Source organism: Festucalex cinctus, chromosome 8 (assembly GCF_051991245.1).
Source record: "Festucalex cinctus isolate MCC-2025b chromosome 8, RoL_Fcin_1.0, whole genome shotgun sequence".
Classification (NCBI taxonomy): Eukaryota; Metazoa; Chordata; class Actinopteri; order Syngnathiformes; family Syngnathidae; genus Festucalex; species Festucalex cinctus.
In genome coordinates this window covers 19944751-19963495 of record NC_135418.1, presented here as the reverse complement: position 1 = coordinate 19963495, position 18745 = coordinate 19944751, and the positions used below count along the sequence as shown (strand labels likewise).

The 18745-nt window shown below is 40.7% G+C and overlaps 2 protein-coding genes and 1 pseudogene across 22 annotated transcripts in view; 2 read left to right on the top strand and 1 right to left on the bottom strand.

The window, feature by feature from the left end:
• cacna1da (calcium channel, voltage-dependent, L type, alpha 1D subunit, a) overlaps positions 1-7879 on the top strand; it is a 79554-nt gene extending 71675 nt beyond the window's left edge. For 17 of the 19 annotated variants that reach the window (XM_077530147.1, XM_077530145.1, XM_077530150.1 and 14 more), the window contains 6 exons: positions 2101-2127; positions 3595-3723; positions 3855-4000; positions 4335-4441; positions 4548-4865; positions 6158-7879. In XM_077530147.1, coding sequence (XP_077386273.1) covers positions 2101-2127; positions 3595-3723; positions 3855-4000; positions 4335-4441; positions 4548-4865; positions 6158-6463 — 1033 coding nt within the window. In that variant the 3' untranslated portion in view covers positions 6464-7879. The remainder of the gene's footprint in view (positions 1-2100; positions 2128-3594; positions 3724-3854; positions 4001-4334; positions 4442-4547; positions 4866-6157) is intronic. The other 2 variants (XM_077530141.1, XM_077530142.1) reach the window with 2 other exon arrangements.
• Positions 7880-8993: 1114 nt separating this feature from the next.
• LOC144023616 (parapinopsin-like) lies at positions 8994-12549 on the bottom strand (annotated as a pseudogene).
• Positions 9347-18745, top strand: part of cacna2d3 (calcium channel, voltage dependent, alpha2/delta subunit 3) — a 38757-nt gene continuing 29358 nt past the window's right edge. The window contains exons 1-3 of one of the 3 annotated variants that reach the window (XM_077529952.1): positions 9347-9479; positions 15745-15995; positions 17161-17242. In XM_077529952.1, coding sequence (XP_077386078.1) covers positions 15880-15995; positions 17161-17242 — 198 coding nt within the window. In that variant the 5' untranslated portion in view covers positions 9347-9479; positions 15745-15879. Of the gene's footprint in view, positions 9480-15744; positions 15996-17160; positions 17243-18119; positions 18192-18745 lie in introns of those variants that run through there. The other 2 variants (XM_077529950.1, XM_077529951.1) reach the window with 2 other exon arrangements.

Below are 18745 nucleotides of genomic sequence, written 5' to 3'. Positions count from 1 at the left end.
GCCCGGCCAGCGGCCGCCTTCGCCTGCACCAGTTCCGGCGGCGCCCGGCCAGCGGCCGCCATCGCCTGCACCAGTTCCGGCGGCGCCCGGCCAGCGGCCGCCATCGCCTGCACCAGTTCAGGCGGCGCCCGGCCAGCGGCCGCCATCGCCTGCACCAGTTCCGGTGGCGCCCGGCCAGCGGCCGCCTTCGCATGCACCAGTTCCGGCGGCGCCCGGCCAGCGGCCGCCTCCGCCAGCGTCAACCCTGGCGGCGCACGACTTGAGGCCGTCGCCTCCAGCTCCTCGTCTGGCGGCGACCATCCCGCCGCCACCTCTGCTACTCGTTGGGCGTCAGGGACGCCCTCCTGACCGGCCCCGCCGGGCCCTCCTCGTCGGGCGTCGAGGACGCCCTCCTGACCGGCCCCGCCGGGCCCTCCTCGTCGGGCGTCGGGGACGCCCTCCTGACCGGCCCCGCCGGGCACTCCTTGTCTGGCGTCGGGGACGCCCTACTGACCGGCCCCGCCGGGCCCTCCTCGTCGGGCGTCGGGGACGCCCTCCTGACCGGCCCCGCCGGGCCCTCCTCGTCGGGCGTCGGGGACGCCCTCCTGACCGGCCCCGACGGGCACTCCTCGTCTGGCGTCGGGGACGCCCTCCTGACCGGCCCCGCCGGGCACTCCTCGTCTGGCGTCCGGGACGCCCACCGGACCGGCCCCGCCGGGCACTCCCCGTCTGGCGTCCGGGACGCCCACCGGACCGGCCCCGCCGGGCACTCCCCGTCTGGCGTCCGGGACGCCCACCTGACTGGCCCCTCTGGGCACTCCTCGTCTGGCGTCCGGGACGCCCACCTGACTGGCCCTCTGGGCACTCCTCGTCTGGCCACCTCTAGGCTTTTGGCATTTTGTTTGGTTTTTTTTGGACTGCCCTTGATAGTGGGCCATGCACCCTCCCGCCTGTTTTGTTGTTTTTGGACCTTATGGGACATCTGGGAGCTGTCCCTTGAAGGGGGGGTACTGTCATGTTTTGGTTCTGTTTAGGGTGGGTTTTTGCTTTGTTTTTTGTTGGGTTTTGAGTTTGTCATGTTTATGTTCTGTTTTTCTTGTCTTCCATAGTCTCGTTAAGCCTCACTGATGTCCACCTGTGTTTGCCTGCCCTTCCTCATGTGTCAACCAATCAGCATCCCCTTCCACTTGTGTCTTGCCCAGCTGTGTCTCATCGTGCTCAATTAGTGTGTGTACTTAGTTTTCGGTTTTCGCTTCAGTTCGGGTCGGTTCATTTTTCCTGTTTCCCTACGTTCTTGCTTGCCATAGTTAAGTCTACTCTTGTATAGTTTTTCCTGTCGGTATTTTGTTATTCTTTGTCACCAAGCCTGTTTGCCACTTTAGTTTTTTGTTTGATTAAATTGACTCCTTTTGAGCACCTCTGCCTCCCTGACTCGTTCCACCTCCTGCACTTGGGTCCACCACCACACTTCCGCGTTCCTGACAATTTGAAGATAAACAGTACTAATTAACTGCCATAGTTTCAGTTAAAAGTTGCATTACCGTTGTTGTTAAACGGGTCTTGATTCAGTTGTTTATTGGTTTAGGTTATGTTAGTGAAAATGTATGGTTATTAAAGTAAAGAAAATTCCACCTTCACCTTCATTGTGCGAGATGAAGTGAATTCTGCTGCAAATAGCCAAATGAATGCATTTGTCTTCACTGCATCCGTGCAGAATCCAGCTTCTTATCAAGCCTCCCCCATTTTCACAAACCTTTATCCGTTCCCCACATGATCACAAACATCGTTTCACGTGTTGCCACCAGTGCTCGGTTTAGCCAGCCATTTTCCCCTGACACCCATTAAGCGTGTGGGACAATTTCATTCCTGCCATTTTTTTCCAAAAGACTTCCTCATCATGAGAATTTAAAAAAATGGGATTGTCCACCATCATGCTCTTTTTTTCCTCATACATATATATTAGAGTGCTGTATATGTTCCATATACTGTATGATATACAGTTAGCAGCTGTATAATATACAGTATATATCAGTCTTTTCCTGTCTTTTCTCTGTGTTCTCTCCCGTTCTCCTTCCTGACTAAAATGCTTCCTCTCGGCCACACCTCTGCTGTCTTGGACAGAAGGCGCTACTATGAGACCTATGTTAGGTATGTTCTTTTTCCAGGTTTGGCACCAGCAGTAACAAGCAAAGAATGGGTTTTAGTTCACTGTTGTTTCTTTCATTTTTATTGTTTGGATCGGTGATAGGCTGAATTCTCGCTAAGCACGGCTTAAGTGTAATATGCTGGTCAGTCGTTTGTCTGGTTAGTGTACGAGTCTTGTCAAACTCATTTGTAGAATAACGTTTCCAAGTGGCCAGCATATTGCAGGGCAAAGCTTTTTTTCTTCTGCATGTGGCTTACTTTTTCACCCAGGAGAATTTGATGATGTCCACTAGTGGACACTAGTGGACTTCTTCTTATTTAGGCACATCAATTGATTTCGTGTCTGTCAGCAAGGTCGCTGTAAGTAAATCTCTTCATGACATCAATTACTGCTTTTTGGCTTTTGGCTGGCTCAGTTTTACGCTTAAAGGGGAAGTCAACCTTAACCATTTCTCAACAATAATGTGTTATATGTGACATCACTAGTCTAAAAATGATATTCTGATTAATATTAAATTTGTGGAATATGAGTTATGAAGCAAAATCTTGCTGTTTTTAACCATCTCAGGGGGGCGGCCATTTGGCTACTTTCTGTCGATTGTAGATTACATCACAGTTGCTCAAGGCATGCAACGACCAATCACAGCTCACCTTCTTTCTGAAGCTGAGCTTTGATTGGTTGTTAAATGAGACCCGAGCAACCGACAGCAAGTGGCAAAATGGCCGCCTTCTGATATACAGTAACTACTGGATTATGATGCTTAACTCATATTCCACTAACACAATACTTACTAGAATACCATATTTAGACTAGTGGGGCTGCTTAGAACATATATTCAAGGATCTTTTGGGAGGAGTTGACTTCCCCTGTAACTCATTCGCTCCTGGCTGTTTTACTAGATTTTGACTGATTTTGCAAGGCCCACAGATTAATGTGTTCTATTGCTATAAAAACATAGAACCTACCTAAAGAAATATTAGCGTCTCTTCTTTCATCAGGAAAAAAAAAAGTATATTAAAATATATTTCTGTTTTGCAGCAATTAGCGTGAGAATATATTGCTAAGTTTCATCATTATTCACAAACCTGTTGAAAACACTGGCAAAAAGAGCTTGCTGCAACATGGCCCTGGCCGATCTCTTATACTCTGCTGCCACCTGCTGGCAGTTTTTTTGTAATAACTACCATTGCTTTAAGCGACTTCTTCAGGTCAGAAGCTGCATCAACGCTTCTGTATGCGCGAGCTATCATTAAAAAAAAAAACAAAACAAAAAAAACATAAAAAAAAAAACGTGTAAATACATTTTTGGGAGTGCAGGACAAAGTATTAAAAAAAACGTATTTATACGTTTTGTGGATTGAATGAGTTAAATGAGGTTTTACAAACAATGCGACCACATATAGTCTTGCATGGCAGGGCCTGACACAAATCGAGTACACCTGCCGACTCTCACCCTGATTTGCCTTCAGGTCCAACGGTGGGGACAGACGCCACCCCACCATCCGCAGAGAGGAGGAGCTGGATGAAGATCGTTTGTCTGGGGAGTATTTCAGCGGAGAGGAGTTTTATGAGGATGACAGCATGCTCTCAGGGGACAGGTAGGCCAGCAATACATTCACTGGGCTAAGCATTTGAATATGTTTGGAAAAAAAAAAAAATCTTATTAGATCAGTTCATTGTTGTAACATATCAAAAATTATCTGAATTTTATGTTCTAATTTGTTGCAAGGTACCAAAACAGTGATACAGAGTATGAGACCCCCAAAGGTTACCATCATCCTGACAGTTACTATGACGACGATGAGCAGCCCCTCTACCGCGACTCGAGGTCACCAAAAAGACGTTTGCTCCCTGCCACACCTGAAGGTTTGCATGGTAATGACCTGCTTCATAAGTTGTCTTCATATACTGTATATATTTATACAATTTTTTTTAATGGAATTGATTAATGGCATTTCCAAACCCATAGTTTGGGGCTTGTTTTTTGCCCTCTCTCTTCCTCATGTTTATCTTTTTCATCTAAGAAAATTGGTGCACCGTCTGGTGACCCTTCAGGCTTCCCATTCTGTCTCCCTCAGTTGGTCTTTTTTTTTTTTTTTTTAAGTTGCTTTCGACTTGTGACGCAATAAATCCTCAGTAATGAATTTTTTGAACTTCACGATATTTAAACTGCTTGCATGCAATCACTCACCAGTCCAAATGTGCACAGGTCACAGGAGGCCGTCCTTCAACTTTGAGTGTCTGCGCAGGCAGAGTAGCCAGGATGAGCTTCCACATCAACGTACTGCACTACCACTGCACCTTATGCAGCACCAGGTAATGGGAAAAAAAAAAAAATAATCACGTGCCGGTGCAAATGCTGCATTAAGGTCATGGGAGGGCTGTGCCATACTTGTTTTCTTGCCTCTCTATTACTTGCTAGGTCATGGCCGTAGCAGGCCTGGACTCCAGCAGAGCCCACCGCCTCTCCCCGACACGCTCCACCCGCTCCTGGGCCACGCCCCCCGCCACCCCAGCCAGTAAAGACCAGTCACCGTACTACACCCCTCTCATCCGCGTAGACCACCCGCACAGGGACAGCGCCGCCAGCAGCCACGTATCGGTGCGCAAGAGCTCCTGGTACTCCGACGACCCCGAGTTCACCCAGAGGACGTACTCGCCCATTCACCTGCAGGTGCCGCCCGAGTACCACAGCCAGTACCACCAGAAGCGAGGAAGCGCCACCAGCCTCGTTGAAGCGGTACGTTTTTTGCTGAATTACACCTTCCTATAATTTTCATTCCAGTTACAATTCCAGTTGCGCACAAAATTTTCAGTTGAGAAATTACCTCTATTTGAGTGCTGTGATATGAAAACTATCGCGGAAATTCCGCCTCCGCTCTGTGAATGACGTGGTTAAAGAAAACAAAATCAATTTACCCAATCACTGATACCAGAAGCAGGAAGCAGGTCCTATGTTAATACACAGTCAATTTTGTAGTGTAAATTTGACAAGTTAGAGAGTGACCAAATAGACTCGGTTTTAGAGCAGGCTAAGATTTACACAAAGGAGAAAGTAAAATAAAACAAATTGAAGAAACAAAAAATATAAAAGTCACTCAAGGGTTGTGGAACAAACTCGTGACATTCAGCTTGGGAGACTTGCCACACTACCACCTGAGCTATGCCCCACCTACAGTTTGGTTTTCTCCGCGAGAGACCAAAGACGATCTCGTTGGTCTCTTGGAGTTAGGAGTTAGTTAGTTGTTTTTGTTTTTTCTTTTTTCTTTTTCTTTATGGAAGAGCATACAGAAGGCTTTGGTGCAGCTTCTGACATGAAGAGCAATGATAGTTATTACAAAAAATGGCCAGCAGGTGGGAGCAGAGTATAGATCAGCCATGGTCATGTTGCAACAAGCTCTTTTTGCCTGTGTTTTCACCAGGAATGTGAATATTGATGAAACTTAGCTATATTCTAATGCTAACTGCTGCAAAACAGAAACAGATAGAAATAAACTTTTTTTCTGATGAACGAAGAGACTCTTTCTTTTGGTAGGTTCCATGTTTTTTAGCAATAGAACACAATAGTCTGTGGGCCTTGCAATGTCAGTCAAAATCCAGTAAAACGGTGAAAATGGCTGGAAGTGAATGAGTTAGGGAATTCATCTCAAATATGGGGGTCACCCAAATTATACCCAATACCCATAAGGGGGCACAGTCCAATGCCAGGGGGGCACGTTTGACCCCGGGGAACATGTTTATGTTTTTTTTTTTTTGCCATGCTGGAATAAAGTATAATTGCACATCCACTACAGTAGGTGGCTATTAGGCCGTTAACTTCAGAGTCTCTGTTGAAAGTTCTTTGCATACATAATCAAATGTCAATAACTTATTCATACAAATTGTTCCAACGTAACAGTATTCCAAAACAAATAATTGAGAAGCACTGATTATCAAAAATGGGCCACATTGGAGGAACTTGAATACATATGTTCTTTTGTATGACAGTTTGCAAAACAACCTTTCTTATCCTGACTTTTGTTTTCCAAACAGGTTTTGATATCAGAGGGCCTGGGGAGGTACGCCATGGACCCCAAGTTTGTCGCCGCCACCAAGCACGAGATAGCCGACGCCTGCGAGATGACGATAGACGAGATGGAGAGCGCGGCCAGCCACCTGCTGAACGGCGGCATGGCGCCTGTGATCAACGGCGTTAACGTGTTCCCTCTTTTGACCGCGGGGGGCTTCGAACTGCAGGACCCGCCGGCCAGCTACAGCGACGACGAGCCCGAGGCGGAACCCAGGGCTCCCTATGAAGAGGACCTGGCCGACGAGATGATTTGCATCACGACTTTATAGCAGAGAAAGGACCCTTGACAGACTACTATCAGTGAAAATACAACTCGTTGTATTCATAGGCTCTGACCAGAAGAAGTGCCTTCACACTGAAGACAAAGGCAAAGAGAAGCGAGACAAACACGAGTGGTGAAACTTCTCTCCCTGCCAATAAAGGACGTCATAGCACGGAGCCCTGCGGAACACCAAGGGGCTATCCTGACCTTCCTGTCAAAAGGGCTTGACCTGGGGGTCCGGGCAGAGACCATCCAGGATGAGTGGCGAGGACGCGCCGTGCTCTTACGGGCTGGCGTGTTCGGGTGATGACAATCAGATGTACGATGTCATTACCTCAGTCGCTTTCTTAAAGGTTTGGCATATCATGCAAGTTTTCAATGCAAGCTTAGAAAGGCATATCTCCATCTCCTCCCCTGACCCCTCCTTAAATCTGATTTGATGACAGTAGTAGTGCTGCAGCCGAGTCACACAAACAGAATATGCAGGAATTAACGCGTTCCTTTCGAAGCATTTGCGATAAATGCACTAGTAGGCAGGTTGTTTCAAATTATAGACTAGCGTTGAGATGCTGTAAATTGTATTATATAATACTTTGTAAAGAGATATTCTATATTTTGTAATTATGTATGATTTCAATGATCAGCAATATGGACCATTCTGATGTGTGATAAAATCAGACACCCACTTATTAGGTACCATTTGCTGCGTTTTGATTTGCCTTTTATGTTTTGTGCTAATACACAGCCTTTATTTTATGTTTTTGTTTTTTTGTTTTTTTCATTTTGCCTTTTGGTTGCATTTTGAAGACTATGCTTCTTGCACAACAGTTTTGATTTCTTAGCACAAGTGAGGTACTCATTGTGTGATATCAAAGTGAAAAGTTTGAAATGGCTCGCCCCGCCATTGATGCATTTGTTTGCGTCTTCATTTAAAATGAAATCAATGCTGCTTTATTCTTTGGTCTTCAAAAACTTATTAGGGTCACTCCCGATTAAAATGCCTTTTTGCTGCTGAAGGAAGACAAAAAAAGATGGATGGTGGAGCAAAAAAAATAATGGAGGTCTAAATGATTATCTATCAAAGCTGGTGCTGGGGTTCATGATTGATGAAGGCTTTGCGAAATCTCATCTTGAGCGTGTGAGGGTTGCGTCCACTTTGGTGGCAGGAGAAGTCAAGTGGATGAGAAGTCATCTGCTAAGAGGCTAAGCAATACTAAAAGAGTACCCCCACCCGCCCTTGACAACATATCATCGTCTCAACGTATCTTTGTGAGGAGTATTAAACAGGGTTAACTACGGATTTGCTTGTATGTAATAATGTGACAAGAGGCTGAAACTGGATGGCCAATGAACACAAGATAACTTTATTTACAAGATGACGTGCTAACTAAAATAGGCTTTACGATGAAGAGTTTTAAGAGAACATTTCGGGTTCACGTGATCCGTTGTACATGTTTGGTCCGTCGGCGCTGTATGCTAATTTAACCGTCGTCATGACAATGTAGATTTTCCATTTTGTGTGCACATTAAAAGGGCTCTTTGAAATGTTTGTGTGTTAAAAAAAATAAAAATAAAAAGAGAAATGTGTTCTAGTCCTTTTGCAGATGACAAAAGGAATGCACATAACTGGCACATTGTACTATTCGTAGCAATTGATGAACTGGAAATATGCATTATTTTGTAAACACTTTTAAGCGTTGAGTTAATCTAAAGATGAAAAGAACTTACTTTTACCTCAAGTCAGGGATTCCTGAAAAAAAAAAAAAAAGTAAATAGTAACTTGGTTGGGTCTTAAATATTAGCTCATAGCTGTTTGTCTTTGCACAAGTAAGTGTATTGTGCTTCTGTTTCTCCTTTTTCTAAAATGATTTGTGTATTAAGGTGAGACAATTTTGTACTTTTTTTGTGACCGTGTGTATGGTTTAGTGGAATCTATATTTGTCATTCACACCTCATCTTGCAATGCTGGGAATGAAAGAGAATCAAAAGAGTATTTTCATGGTGCGTCGTTGCTCTGCTGGGAAAACAAGAAAATGGATAAAATACCAGTTTACAGAGAAACGTGCCGTTTCTATCACTTTTCTTCATATGGTTATAAATATAGTTAATTTTATTAATGTTCTTAAAGCTGTATTCAAATAGAAGATGTAAAATATGTAAAAATTATCGGAAAGAGTCATGGTAATGTTCTCTACTTGAAAGTCTTGATATTTGCTCTGAAATATTTCTTTTTGGTTAGCATCAATCTCTTAGTAGCAAAATGCTTTAATATATAACATTGGGTTTTGTAACAAATCTAACAATGCATTTTTTTTTTGTATTTTTCTTTTGATTTGGCCTTGTCTTTATTTAAATTCTGTTATTTATTTTATATTGAGCATCATTGAATAAACTTATGCTGAATGATGGTTCATTTTTCTTGGTATATTAGATATGGCAAAAAAAAAATAAAATAAAATAAAGACTACTTCACACGTTTGACACAATTGGTAGTCTACTGATGTCAGGCAAGTGCTTGCTGTAGGCATTTGGAGGTTTCAGACTGGTGCCACCATGGTGGCCGCCTCTGACGCTTCATCTTCCAGCCACGGTTTCTTGCCAGACAACAGGAAAGGCACTGTGTATTTTCGGAACTAAAATCAACAACGTGTCATGAAGAGTTACATTTACGTCTATGATTAGGCTGTTTGTATCTATTTATTTACAATTTATTATAATAAGTTCGTTATTTTGCAATATTAGACAAGGTTGTGTTACTTATTGACCACTAGATGGCAGCACCTGTTTGTTGCAGTAGAAGTAGATGATGGGCTTGTACACGGTGCTACTCTTGGCCATGAACGAAACGGGCACTGTTGCCACCAGCAGTGGATTTATCTCCACGTTCGGGCTGTAGACCACCAGCAGGGACAGGTCAGCGTACGGCATCAAGCTTATGAAGAAGGTCAGAACCATGATGACGGCCATGATGGGCGTCACACTCAGCTCCGCTTTAGTCACTGCTGCCAACTTTGACACCTGAGGTAATTGTCAGACGGGAAAGAGTAAAGAAATGTCATGTATATTTTTTATTTATTTATTTATTTATTTATTTATTTATTTATTTATTTATTTATTTTTATTCTTACTTGACTTAAAACAAAAATAAATCAATAAATAATTGTTTTTAAGTTTTTAACTAGCAGAAGAAAAAACAAGTTGCCTATGTCACAAGTCTCACAACACAAACTGGCGGTTGGTGAAATGACCCTCCGTCCGTTCCAAAGCATTGGATTTTAGATCGTTGTAATTTGAATTGTGAGCATTTATTTTGATTTTAAAACTACTATAACAGTCTGCCTGGATTGTATGCTAGTCAAACGCAAAAGCAATACATTACGCCCTTTGTTTTCACTGCGTAAAGGAAGCATTTGCATTGCGGAAATATCAGAAATGCCCGGATGTTAGCAATTGATGCCACAAGATGGCAGCAAAGTACGATTTTCGTCAAAATGAAAGGCCTCTACTTACTTCAACATTGTTCCTTGACACCAAGATAACGCTAAGTTAGTACTATACTTTTATTACTTTGACTTGAGCACGCAAATTGCAGACCGTAGTTTTTTTTTCTTTCTTTCTTTTGTTGTTTTTTTTTCAAATTGCTGAGGATGAATTTTAAAAAAAATCTGCCATTAGGTCAATCTCTGGTGGGTACTATCCTTCCCCAGCGTTTCCTTTTCGCCCATGATTAATTAGTACATAAGTCTACTAAAAAAAAAAAAAAAAAAAAAGAAAGAAAAAAAAAAGATAAGATGTCTGTTGACCAGAACATTCACACACCTCCTGACTGAAAGATGACATTTTAGCAACACCTAAGGTCAGGGCCGTGGCCGTTTCTAGCTCATTTTTGTAGGTAAATCGAACCCCTCCCATGCGTGCTTCTTTTGGAAGGTCCAAAGTTTTACATATGACAAACATCCTGTCCGCGGTCCATCGGGGCGACCGTGCACAATGACGTGATGCCTGGAAAAGTACGACGTGGTCACTTTGAATGTTTGAAAAGCCACTCGTGTTCACTCGCCAAACAAGGACACGGCAAAGCCCTCCAATGTGCAGCCTGTTCTTCCCAGGGAGAAGTACCCTTGGGCGTTGTTGACTATCCAGACAGAACGTTGTGCCCAGGTCTGCCACAGCCATGTTCACCAGAGCGTAGTTGAGCGGTTGCCTCAGCTGCTTGTGCATCAGGGACACAATGATCACTGTAGCGTTGAGAACGTTGGCCGACCCGGTGAAAAGGGCCATCGCCACGGAGAGCGCCGCGAAGCCCATGCGTGACAGCGGGGGGGCTCAAGTCGACGGAGGAATTTGGGGTGAAAGACGAATGGTGATACGGATGCTGAGTTTTCGACGGTCGGGTCCTCTCGTCGCTTGATGTTCAATATAGGTGGAGAGAAAGTGCTAAGAGTCAGAGTAAATCCTCAGGAACGAGATTTAACAAAGATTAATCCTGCCCCCAAATGATCATCCGTGAACCCTCACCTTTTGCTTGATTGAACACTCACATCGGATAAGCCGTCACGGGAAGTAACGCAAAGCAGGTGTGAAGCGACCACAGCACTTCAAACGCAACAATTTATGTTCACAGTGCTGTGTAAATGGATAACTGGATTCTTGTAGCACATCATGTTGATCAAGTTACGTACTTTACTAAAAGAAATTTAACTACTTGGATGCAAATACTATCTGTTAAAATATATATATATATATATATAAGTAATGTTTGTGATTACAATACAGTGGACCGGTCCAGCATCATCAGCAATCCGTATATAACTGATGCCCATGAAAGTTTTTCAATGTAACAATTTAGCCAAAAATATCTTTACAATAGCCTTTTTATTTGACAATTTATGACTGGAACATTTTTTAATTTGTAGATTAACACCTTAGCTGTTCACAATGGGTGCTCCTGCAAACCTTTCACTAAAGGTTTTTAGACTATATTCAGGTTCGATTTTCTCGCGCTCTGTCTGTGGATGTGACGTCATATGTGCGTTGTGTACGTAAAGAAGGGAAAATCCAGTTTCATTTTCCGGCCATAGGTGGCAGTAGCAATTTGAAATTCAATTTTCTGTCTTTAGTAGTTCTAAATATGAATTGAAAACACTTTTTTTTTTTTTTTTTTAAACACACCAAAATAATCTTGGGGAAAAAAGTAAATGAAACGGGGGTTCAGCCCTTCTAAAAAAAATTTAAAAAAATCTGCTCCATTTTATTTATAGAGTACATTAACAACAACTGAAAGAAAGTCCTGAAAATAATTACAAATCAGAAGACAATTAACATAATTTAGAAAAAATACAATAATAAATATAAAACAATAAAAACATTATTTAAAAAAATAGATAAGATATTAAAACAAAGACAGCACTGTGTTAAGAGCCAAGAAATATGAATGCATGATGAGACGTGTTGTAAAAATCAAACGACTCTACCCTGGAAAAACTCAGGTCGCTCATATCTCAAGTATTAACTAATTTAACTCTTTGACTGCCGAAGATGATTAATAATGATTAGTAAAATTACGATGAATGGAATGTGAGCTTTCATTTAGTACCCACTTTGTATATATAGTAAAGGCAAACAATATTCTTTTTGCCTTGAAAGATGAGTTAGAATGCTCGAAATCGGCTGGCACTGTGGAGTTTTTTGTTTTGTTTTGTTTTTTGATAACGTGGGCAGTCAAAGAGTTTTTAATCAACAATCACAGGCAATAGTGATCATCACAATGTATGGAATTCCACAGGGATCACTTGTTGAACCCTTGTTGTTTGATATACAATTAAACTTTTTGACACAAACACACTAAGGAGTTGATTCATAACTTATTATTTGATTTGATTGATTGATTGATTGATTGATTGATTGATTGATTGATTGATTGATTGATTGATTGATTGATTGATTGATTGATTGATTGATTGATTGGAATCAGGGACGGAACATATTAATAAACATTTCAGTAAACATGCCAGAATTAGCCAAAAGGCTATTTTTCATCTGCAGTGTTACATGAAGATACGTAGCATTTATTAATTCCACACCATGACACATCGTAGCTGCACTGATATTTGTTGTACGCCTATCTTTCCATTCTATTCTATTCTGGAGGTGGTCTACTGTGAATGAATCCCCCTCCCTCACCTCCTCTCGATTTGTGAAAGGGTGAGGTTAAGCCCTCAGGATTTAGAGCCGCCAAGAAGTGTCCCATTTTTAACCTTCTAAGAGGTTTATGTCCAGTCAAGTCAAGATGGTAATGACAACTGTTTGGGTTGAGGGTTCGTGCCCCAGTGATGGCACCTTTGATTCTCATTGACCACAGTCGTCTTAGCATGGTGTTTGTTTACACATACATCTATGTTTTTTTTTAGCACTTTGCTCGTAATTTAATGAGATGTAGCATCCAAAGCAGTTTAATCAAGCTAATTTCTTTAGGTTTCATTTGTTCGCACTGTTGTGCCAATTTTTTGTATGAGCCGCTACCATGGAACGTAAGACTGAAATCGGACTTGCTCAAGGACACTTGGGCAGGTTTGAGTTAAGGACTCGCTTCAGTTTCATGACACACAACTGCTTTATTGGACACTTAATTAAAGCACGGGGAGCAGTCAGCATTGTGAGGTCACAACGATCCGAGCGCCTTATCGCCACATTGCAGACAGTTCGGGGCTCTTCACAACTTTGATGTACGACGCAATTACTAAACTAATAAAAGCTTCAGGTTGAAACACGGCTGCTTGTGCTGGTGATGCCGGTGGCGGTTGGGGTCACCGGTCATGTGCCAAAAAATGTGGATATTATTCATGCTTTGGAATATGCTATGACTTACTTACATGGCTCATTCTTGTCATTATTTTACAGTTTTTTTTTAAATTCACTTGTAGCTCTTATGTATATCCATTCACACTCACATTTACACTTTTTGATTGGTGACTAAACAACCACGAGTCGCCAGCAGGTCCCTTCTAAAAATAACTTGCCAGTGATGGGACACTATGATTTTCTATGTTGTCAAAGTTATCATTTTGGATTTTGATTAAATATAAACCCAGTGGGGCTCTAAGATCAGACTTGGGTCAATTAGTGGAGGCTAGAGTTCAAAATAAAGATGGTGAAGCTGCATTTAGTTGTTATGCTGCACACAAATAGAATAAGCTGCCAACAGAACTAAAGTCGGCACCGAGTATAAATGTAAATCCAGATTAAAAACTTATAAAACATTATTTTAGGAATTTAACACTAGGGATGCGATATCGTGATATTGGCCTATGCAATATGCATATCACAAAGACATGCAATAAGTTTGATATGGAATTTTATGCTTTTATCTGAATTTGACCAATCAGACTGTCAGGTTTACTTGTTTGACATTTAGTAAACATGACGAAAAAGGAGCGAAGACACTCAGTTCAAAGCTGGCGAGGACAGAGTAGAGGAACTGACTGATACAATTCACTACTGCACTCTCTGAAAAAAAAAATCCTCTCCTCACCCTCTCCTTTTATTTGGTTTCCACGCCCCAAGTTACATGGGTGTTCCAAGCCTAATAATGCAAATGCAAAACATAGTTGGCACACGGTGTACTTCACGAAAATGTGCACTGCCATCCAATAGTTAAACATTATCGAGCGGTAATTACAATTAATTAAGAATACATTGAGTTTGATTATTTTGCCGCATGAAAAAATGTAATTCTTTCATTAGATAATGTCATTTCTTTAGGTACATATCCCAATAATATAATTATCGCTATATTCAGCAACTATATCGCATATTGCATTTTTAACACCTATTTTTCTCCCTTTTAAAATGTTTTTAACCTTTTCTGTCAATGTTTTTAAATGTTGTCATTGTACATTCATTTAGAACTTTTGATAAATGACTTTTGTTTTCTCTGCTTTGTTTCTGAATGTTATTAAACGGATACTTTACTTATTTATTTAGCCATTTTGGGCAGTCAAACATTAATATTTTGCCTGTAATAAATTTGATATTTTCATTATTTTTCACAGCTTAGCTTGTGAATGTCACATGACCAAACCTAGAAAACAGGTGAGCTGTCATTGGTTACCTGAGCCCTTGTGATGTCATTTTCAGTCGACAGCAAGTTGCAAAATGTGTTTTTAAAGGTACTAATTATACGTGAAAAATAATGAAACTATCAAATTAAATATAGACAAAATATTAACTTTTTATTGCTATAATGGGCTAAATAAGTGAAGTATCCCTTTAACCATTCTGTTTGTAAATGCTTCAGGTGCTACTTGTCTGAAACACATTGAGTTGCCTTGTGTATGGATAGACCGATTATCTGCCGGGCCGATTATCGGTGCCGATATTTGGCAGTTTCACAAATATCGGTATCGGCCTTTTGACCAATCTGACGGCCAATAAAGCGGATATTTTGAACACATTATGATAATTTTTCACCTTCTGCAAAAATCTTTTGAAACTTTTTATGAATCCTGTTGAAAACCCCAAATTTGCTACGTTTACATTAATTTTTTTGCACAGTGAAATACAGGAACTTTTCATTCATGGATCTATTTCAATTTCCACTTTATAAATAATGATGCTGACACTGGGAATTCCCTACAAAAAGTAAAAAAAAATAAAAAATGTTGAAACTACCTGCATTTTTAAAAAATATATTTTTTAAACAAAGCTGTCAATATTGTTTAAAATTAAAAGAAAAAGTACTTTTTAATTTTTACACTAATATTTTCTCTTCTACAGCAAATAAATATCGGCTTGAAATATCGGTTATCATTCTCCTTGGCTACTAATAATCGGTATCAGTATCGACCTTGAAAAAGCCATATCGGTCTATCACTATGTGCTACATAAAGACACTTTTTCATTTTAAATTATTATTTTTTCTTTACAATGGCAGATTTATCTATTTCCTAATTATTGTGAGAAATTGTTTACATGCCAGTGTCTTCACATAAAAGTGCATTTCTTCTTCTTCTTCTTCTTCTTCTTCTTCTTCTTCTTATTATTATTATTATTATTAATATTATTATTATTATTATTATTATTATTTTCAGACTGTAATATTTCGATAATTAAAATATAATAAAATATGCAAAACATTTTTAGTGTAAAAGTACGTTTCTCTCTCTCTCTCTCTCTCTCTCTCTCTCTCTCTCTCTCTCTCTCTCTCTCTCTCTCTCTCTCTCTCTCTCTCTCTCTCTCTCTCTCTCTCTCCCCCCCTCCCCTCCCTCCATGATGGGAAATGGCGTGGAGGAGGAGGTCCGCTGTCACAGAAGGATAACACGGCAGCCCAAGAAGAAAATAGAAGAGGACGCGGCTGTCTCAAAGGGGTGCAGGAGCAGACCCCCACCTCTCGCCGGTTCCGGGATCACTTTTGGGGGGCCGAACATGATGCTTGTCCAGCGCACGTGCAGCATCGTCTGCCTGCCGCTGTGCATCGTGGCGGGCTTGAGTGTGCTACTACTGGAGGCGGCGGCGTCCCAGCAGGGGATCCCTCTGTCGGTGTGAGTGACAAGTCATTTTGGCGGGAGATGTTGACTTCGGAGGAAATAAATAATAACGTATTGTGGAGGGATTTTTTTCTTTTCGAGCGTGCATCTGGTCACGTGACGTTTAGTATAATTTTAACAGGCCGCGTTTGTTGGTGGAATAAATAGTGAAACAGAGAGAATTGTTTCATAAGCAGTTTCTCTGAATGACGAACAATATTAAGGTGCTAAAATAAATTAAATAATATGCATGAAAGCTGGGGGCTATCTCACGGTTCTCACCATGCGAAAAAAATGGAATGCTTTTATTTATGACGCGTTTTTGCACAATAATATTCGAAAACATTTAGAATCATTATTGTCTTCTTTCCTCGCTGGTCATTTAGACATCCATCCTGAAAAAAGAAAAGAAAAACGAAAGTGTATTTTTTTTTCGTCCTCAAAACAGAAAGGAATTGTATCATATTGACACCTTTAATAATTTCGTTTTGACGATTATTTCTCCAACAAGGAGGTTTAAATAAATATTGACCTTAGAAAATCATTTCAGATGAGTATCTTCATTATTCGAAATCGGTTTAACTGGTGTCATAGCAAAAACGTGATGGTGAGTTGAAGTAAAACAAACTTCAATTTTCCTGCAGACTTAAAATATGTTATAAAATATAAATGATAATGGTTTAATAAAAAAATAATAATAATATTTCGTGTGTTCTGTAGTTAAATGTTAGCTTGCATTATTATTTTGTTGTTTTACGAAAAATTGAGTGATAGGCCTTTTGTATTTCTTTTATTCTATTCTTATTTGCATGCATCATTGACTGAAATGCATGATTGCGTTTTTTTTTTGGTTTTTTTTTTACCGCACATGGCAGCAGTTTATTAAAAATGAAAGTTCGCACTGCAGTGCCTGCCATTGTTCCCAATTCGCATCATCCTTACAATTAGCATATGTCAAGCTGGTTGGCGCATGTGCCATAACATGAGCATTTTCGTGCAAGGGGTGCTGGGAGGGGGAGAATTTGCAGGTGAAATGTATTCATATAGGGAAGGGGGAGGAGATGATGTTTTAATTGAAATGAAATGCCAGTTACAAATGTAATTTTCTCTCCATTTTTCAAATATTTTGCAGGATGTTTTTGTCTGTTATTTTGATGATATTTTGTCCTATTTTCGCCAGTGTAAAACTGTGGGCATCAGCTTTTGGTGGCGAGATTAAATCCATTTCTGCAAAATATTCTGGATCCCAGCTGCTGCAAAAGGTAATGAATGACTTTTCAAAATACTTCTACTTTGTTGATGATGCAACGGCACAGTTGAACACTGTCTAGCTGATTTCCATAATGCTTCCTGATATTCTCAGTGTATGTGTGTGCGTGCGCGTGTGTTCTTTTCGTGCTCTTGATACGGCCCATTAACCACGTCCCTGATTCCACATCCCTCCTGTCCTCATCCCTCCCATGAACTCCCTAGAGCCAAGAGGCTCAACCTCTTGGATATGAATGTGACAGGGAGGCAGCTTGAACAACAAGCGTGCATGGGTTGAGGTTGATGATGTCGAAGGTGGAGAGTTGAACTTCATAAGAGGAATTGAGCAGCAATTTAATAAAAGCCCATGATGCGGTCGATGTAATAACAACTTTTGGCCACTTGTGAGCACTAAGTAACTTGTGATGAATGTCACTCTAGATTTGAGCCCGACAGACTTGACTGTCAGAGGTGTGTTGAAGAGGATGGTTTAAATGAAATAATTATATATTTTTAAAACTACAATAAATACAACGTTAGCTGGCCACCCTTATTAGTAGGGAAATAATGTTAGGCAGGCATTCAGGCTTATTTGAGTTGATTATTGTTCCTGTACAAACTTCATGTTTTTAAATGTATTTTAACCATGCGCTAGAAAAAGTATTTAATTATCGGTTGCACTTGATTAAAATGCTGCAATCTGACGGAATTCCCCCCTTTAAATTATATAATGTGTTAATTTATCTAATTTTAATGTGCAACCGTGATGTACATGTTTGAGATCTAAAAAAAAAGTTCTTTGTGAAATTCAGTAATAAAATTCAATAATCAGTTTTAAAAGATCTGGCTGTTCAGAAGACGAAGCGTATTTATACTACAAGTTCCACAATACACTGCGCAGCAGCCTTCCACGCCCCCTTTTTGAGAGCGCATTCAACAGTTCGTTTGAATCATGATTAAGAGGTAATTTCATGGCATAAACTGTTGTATTAAATGCTGCATTAAAACACCTTTTTTTTTCCTCTGGAAAAAAAAATGTTCGTCAAAAATACTTTTTCTCGGCATGCTTGTCTTCGCTAACGTTAGTGTTCTGGCTGGACTAGCATATCGCTAGTTGCTAGCCAACGAGCTAACTTAATAAAGTCCGTTTTTAAATAGTGGAGAGGTTTAATGTGTACAATAAATTCCCTAGCTCTAGCATTATTGTCCAGGTACCAGGTGGAAATTGTAAGTTATTTATATTATAAATTAGTGTACGGTACATTAATTTGCTGTGGGAGATACCAATGTAATTCCTGAACACTTTACACCAACTTGACTTGTTTTACCTCTGTTATATTGTTTTTCCAACACTCGTCTTAAATTAAATGAAGGCGTTAAAAACAAATTTTTACAAAAGACAAGAAATGTAATTGCAGTAGTGGCTGACTGGGTTTCATTCCGCTACACAATTGTGAAATGTGTCTATTTTCTTCAGTTTTGATATGAGGGGAACAAAAGTATGTCAACATTCAAAA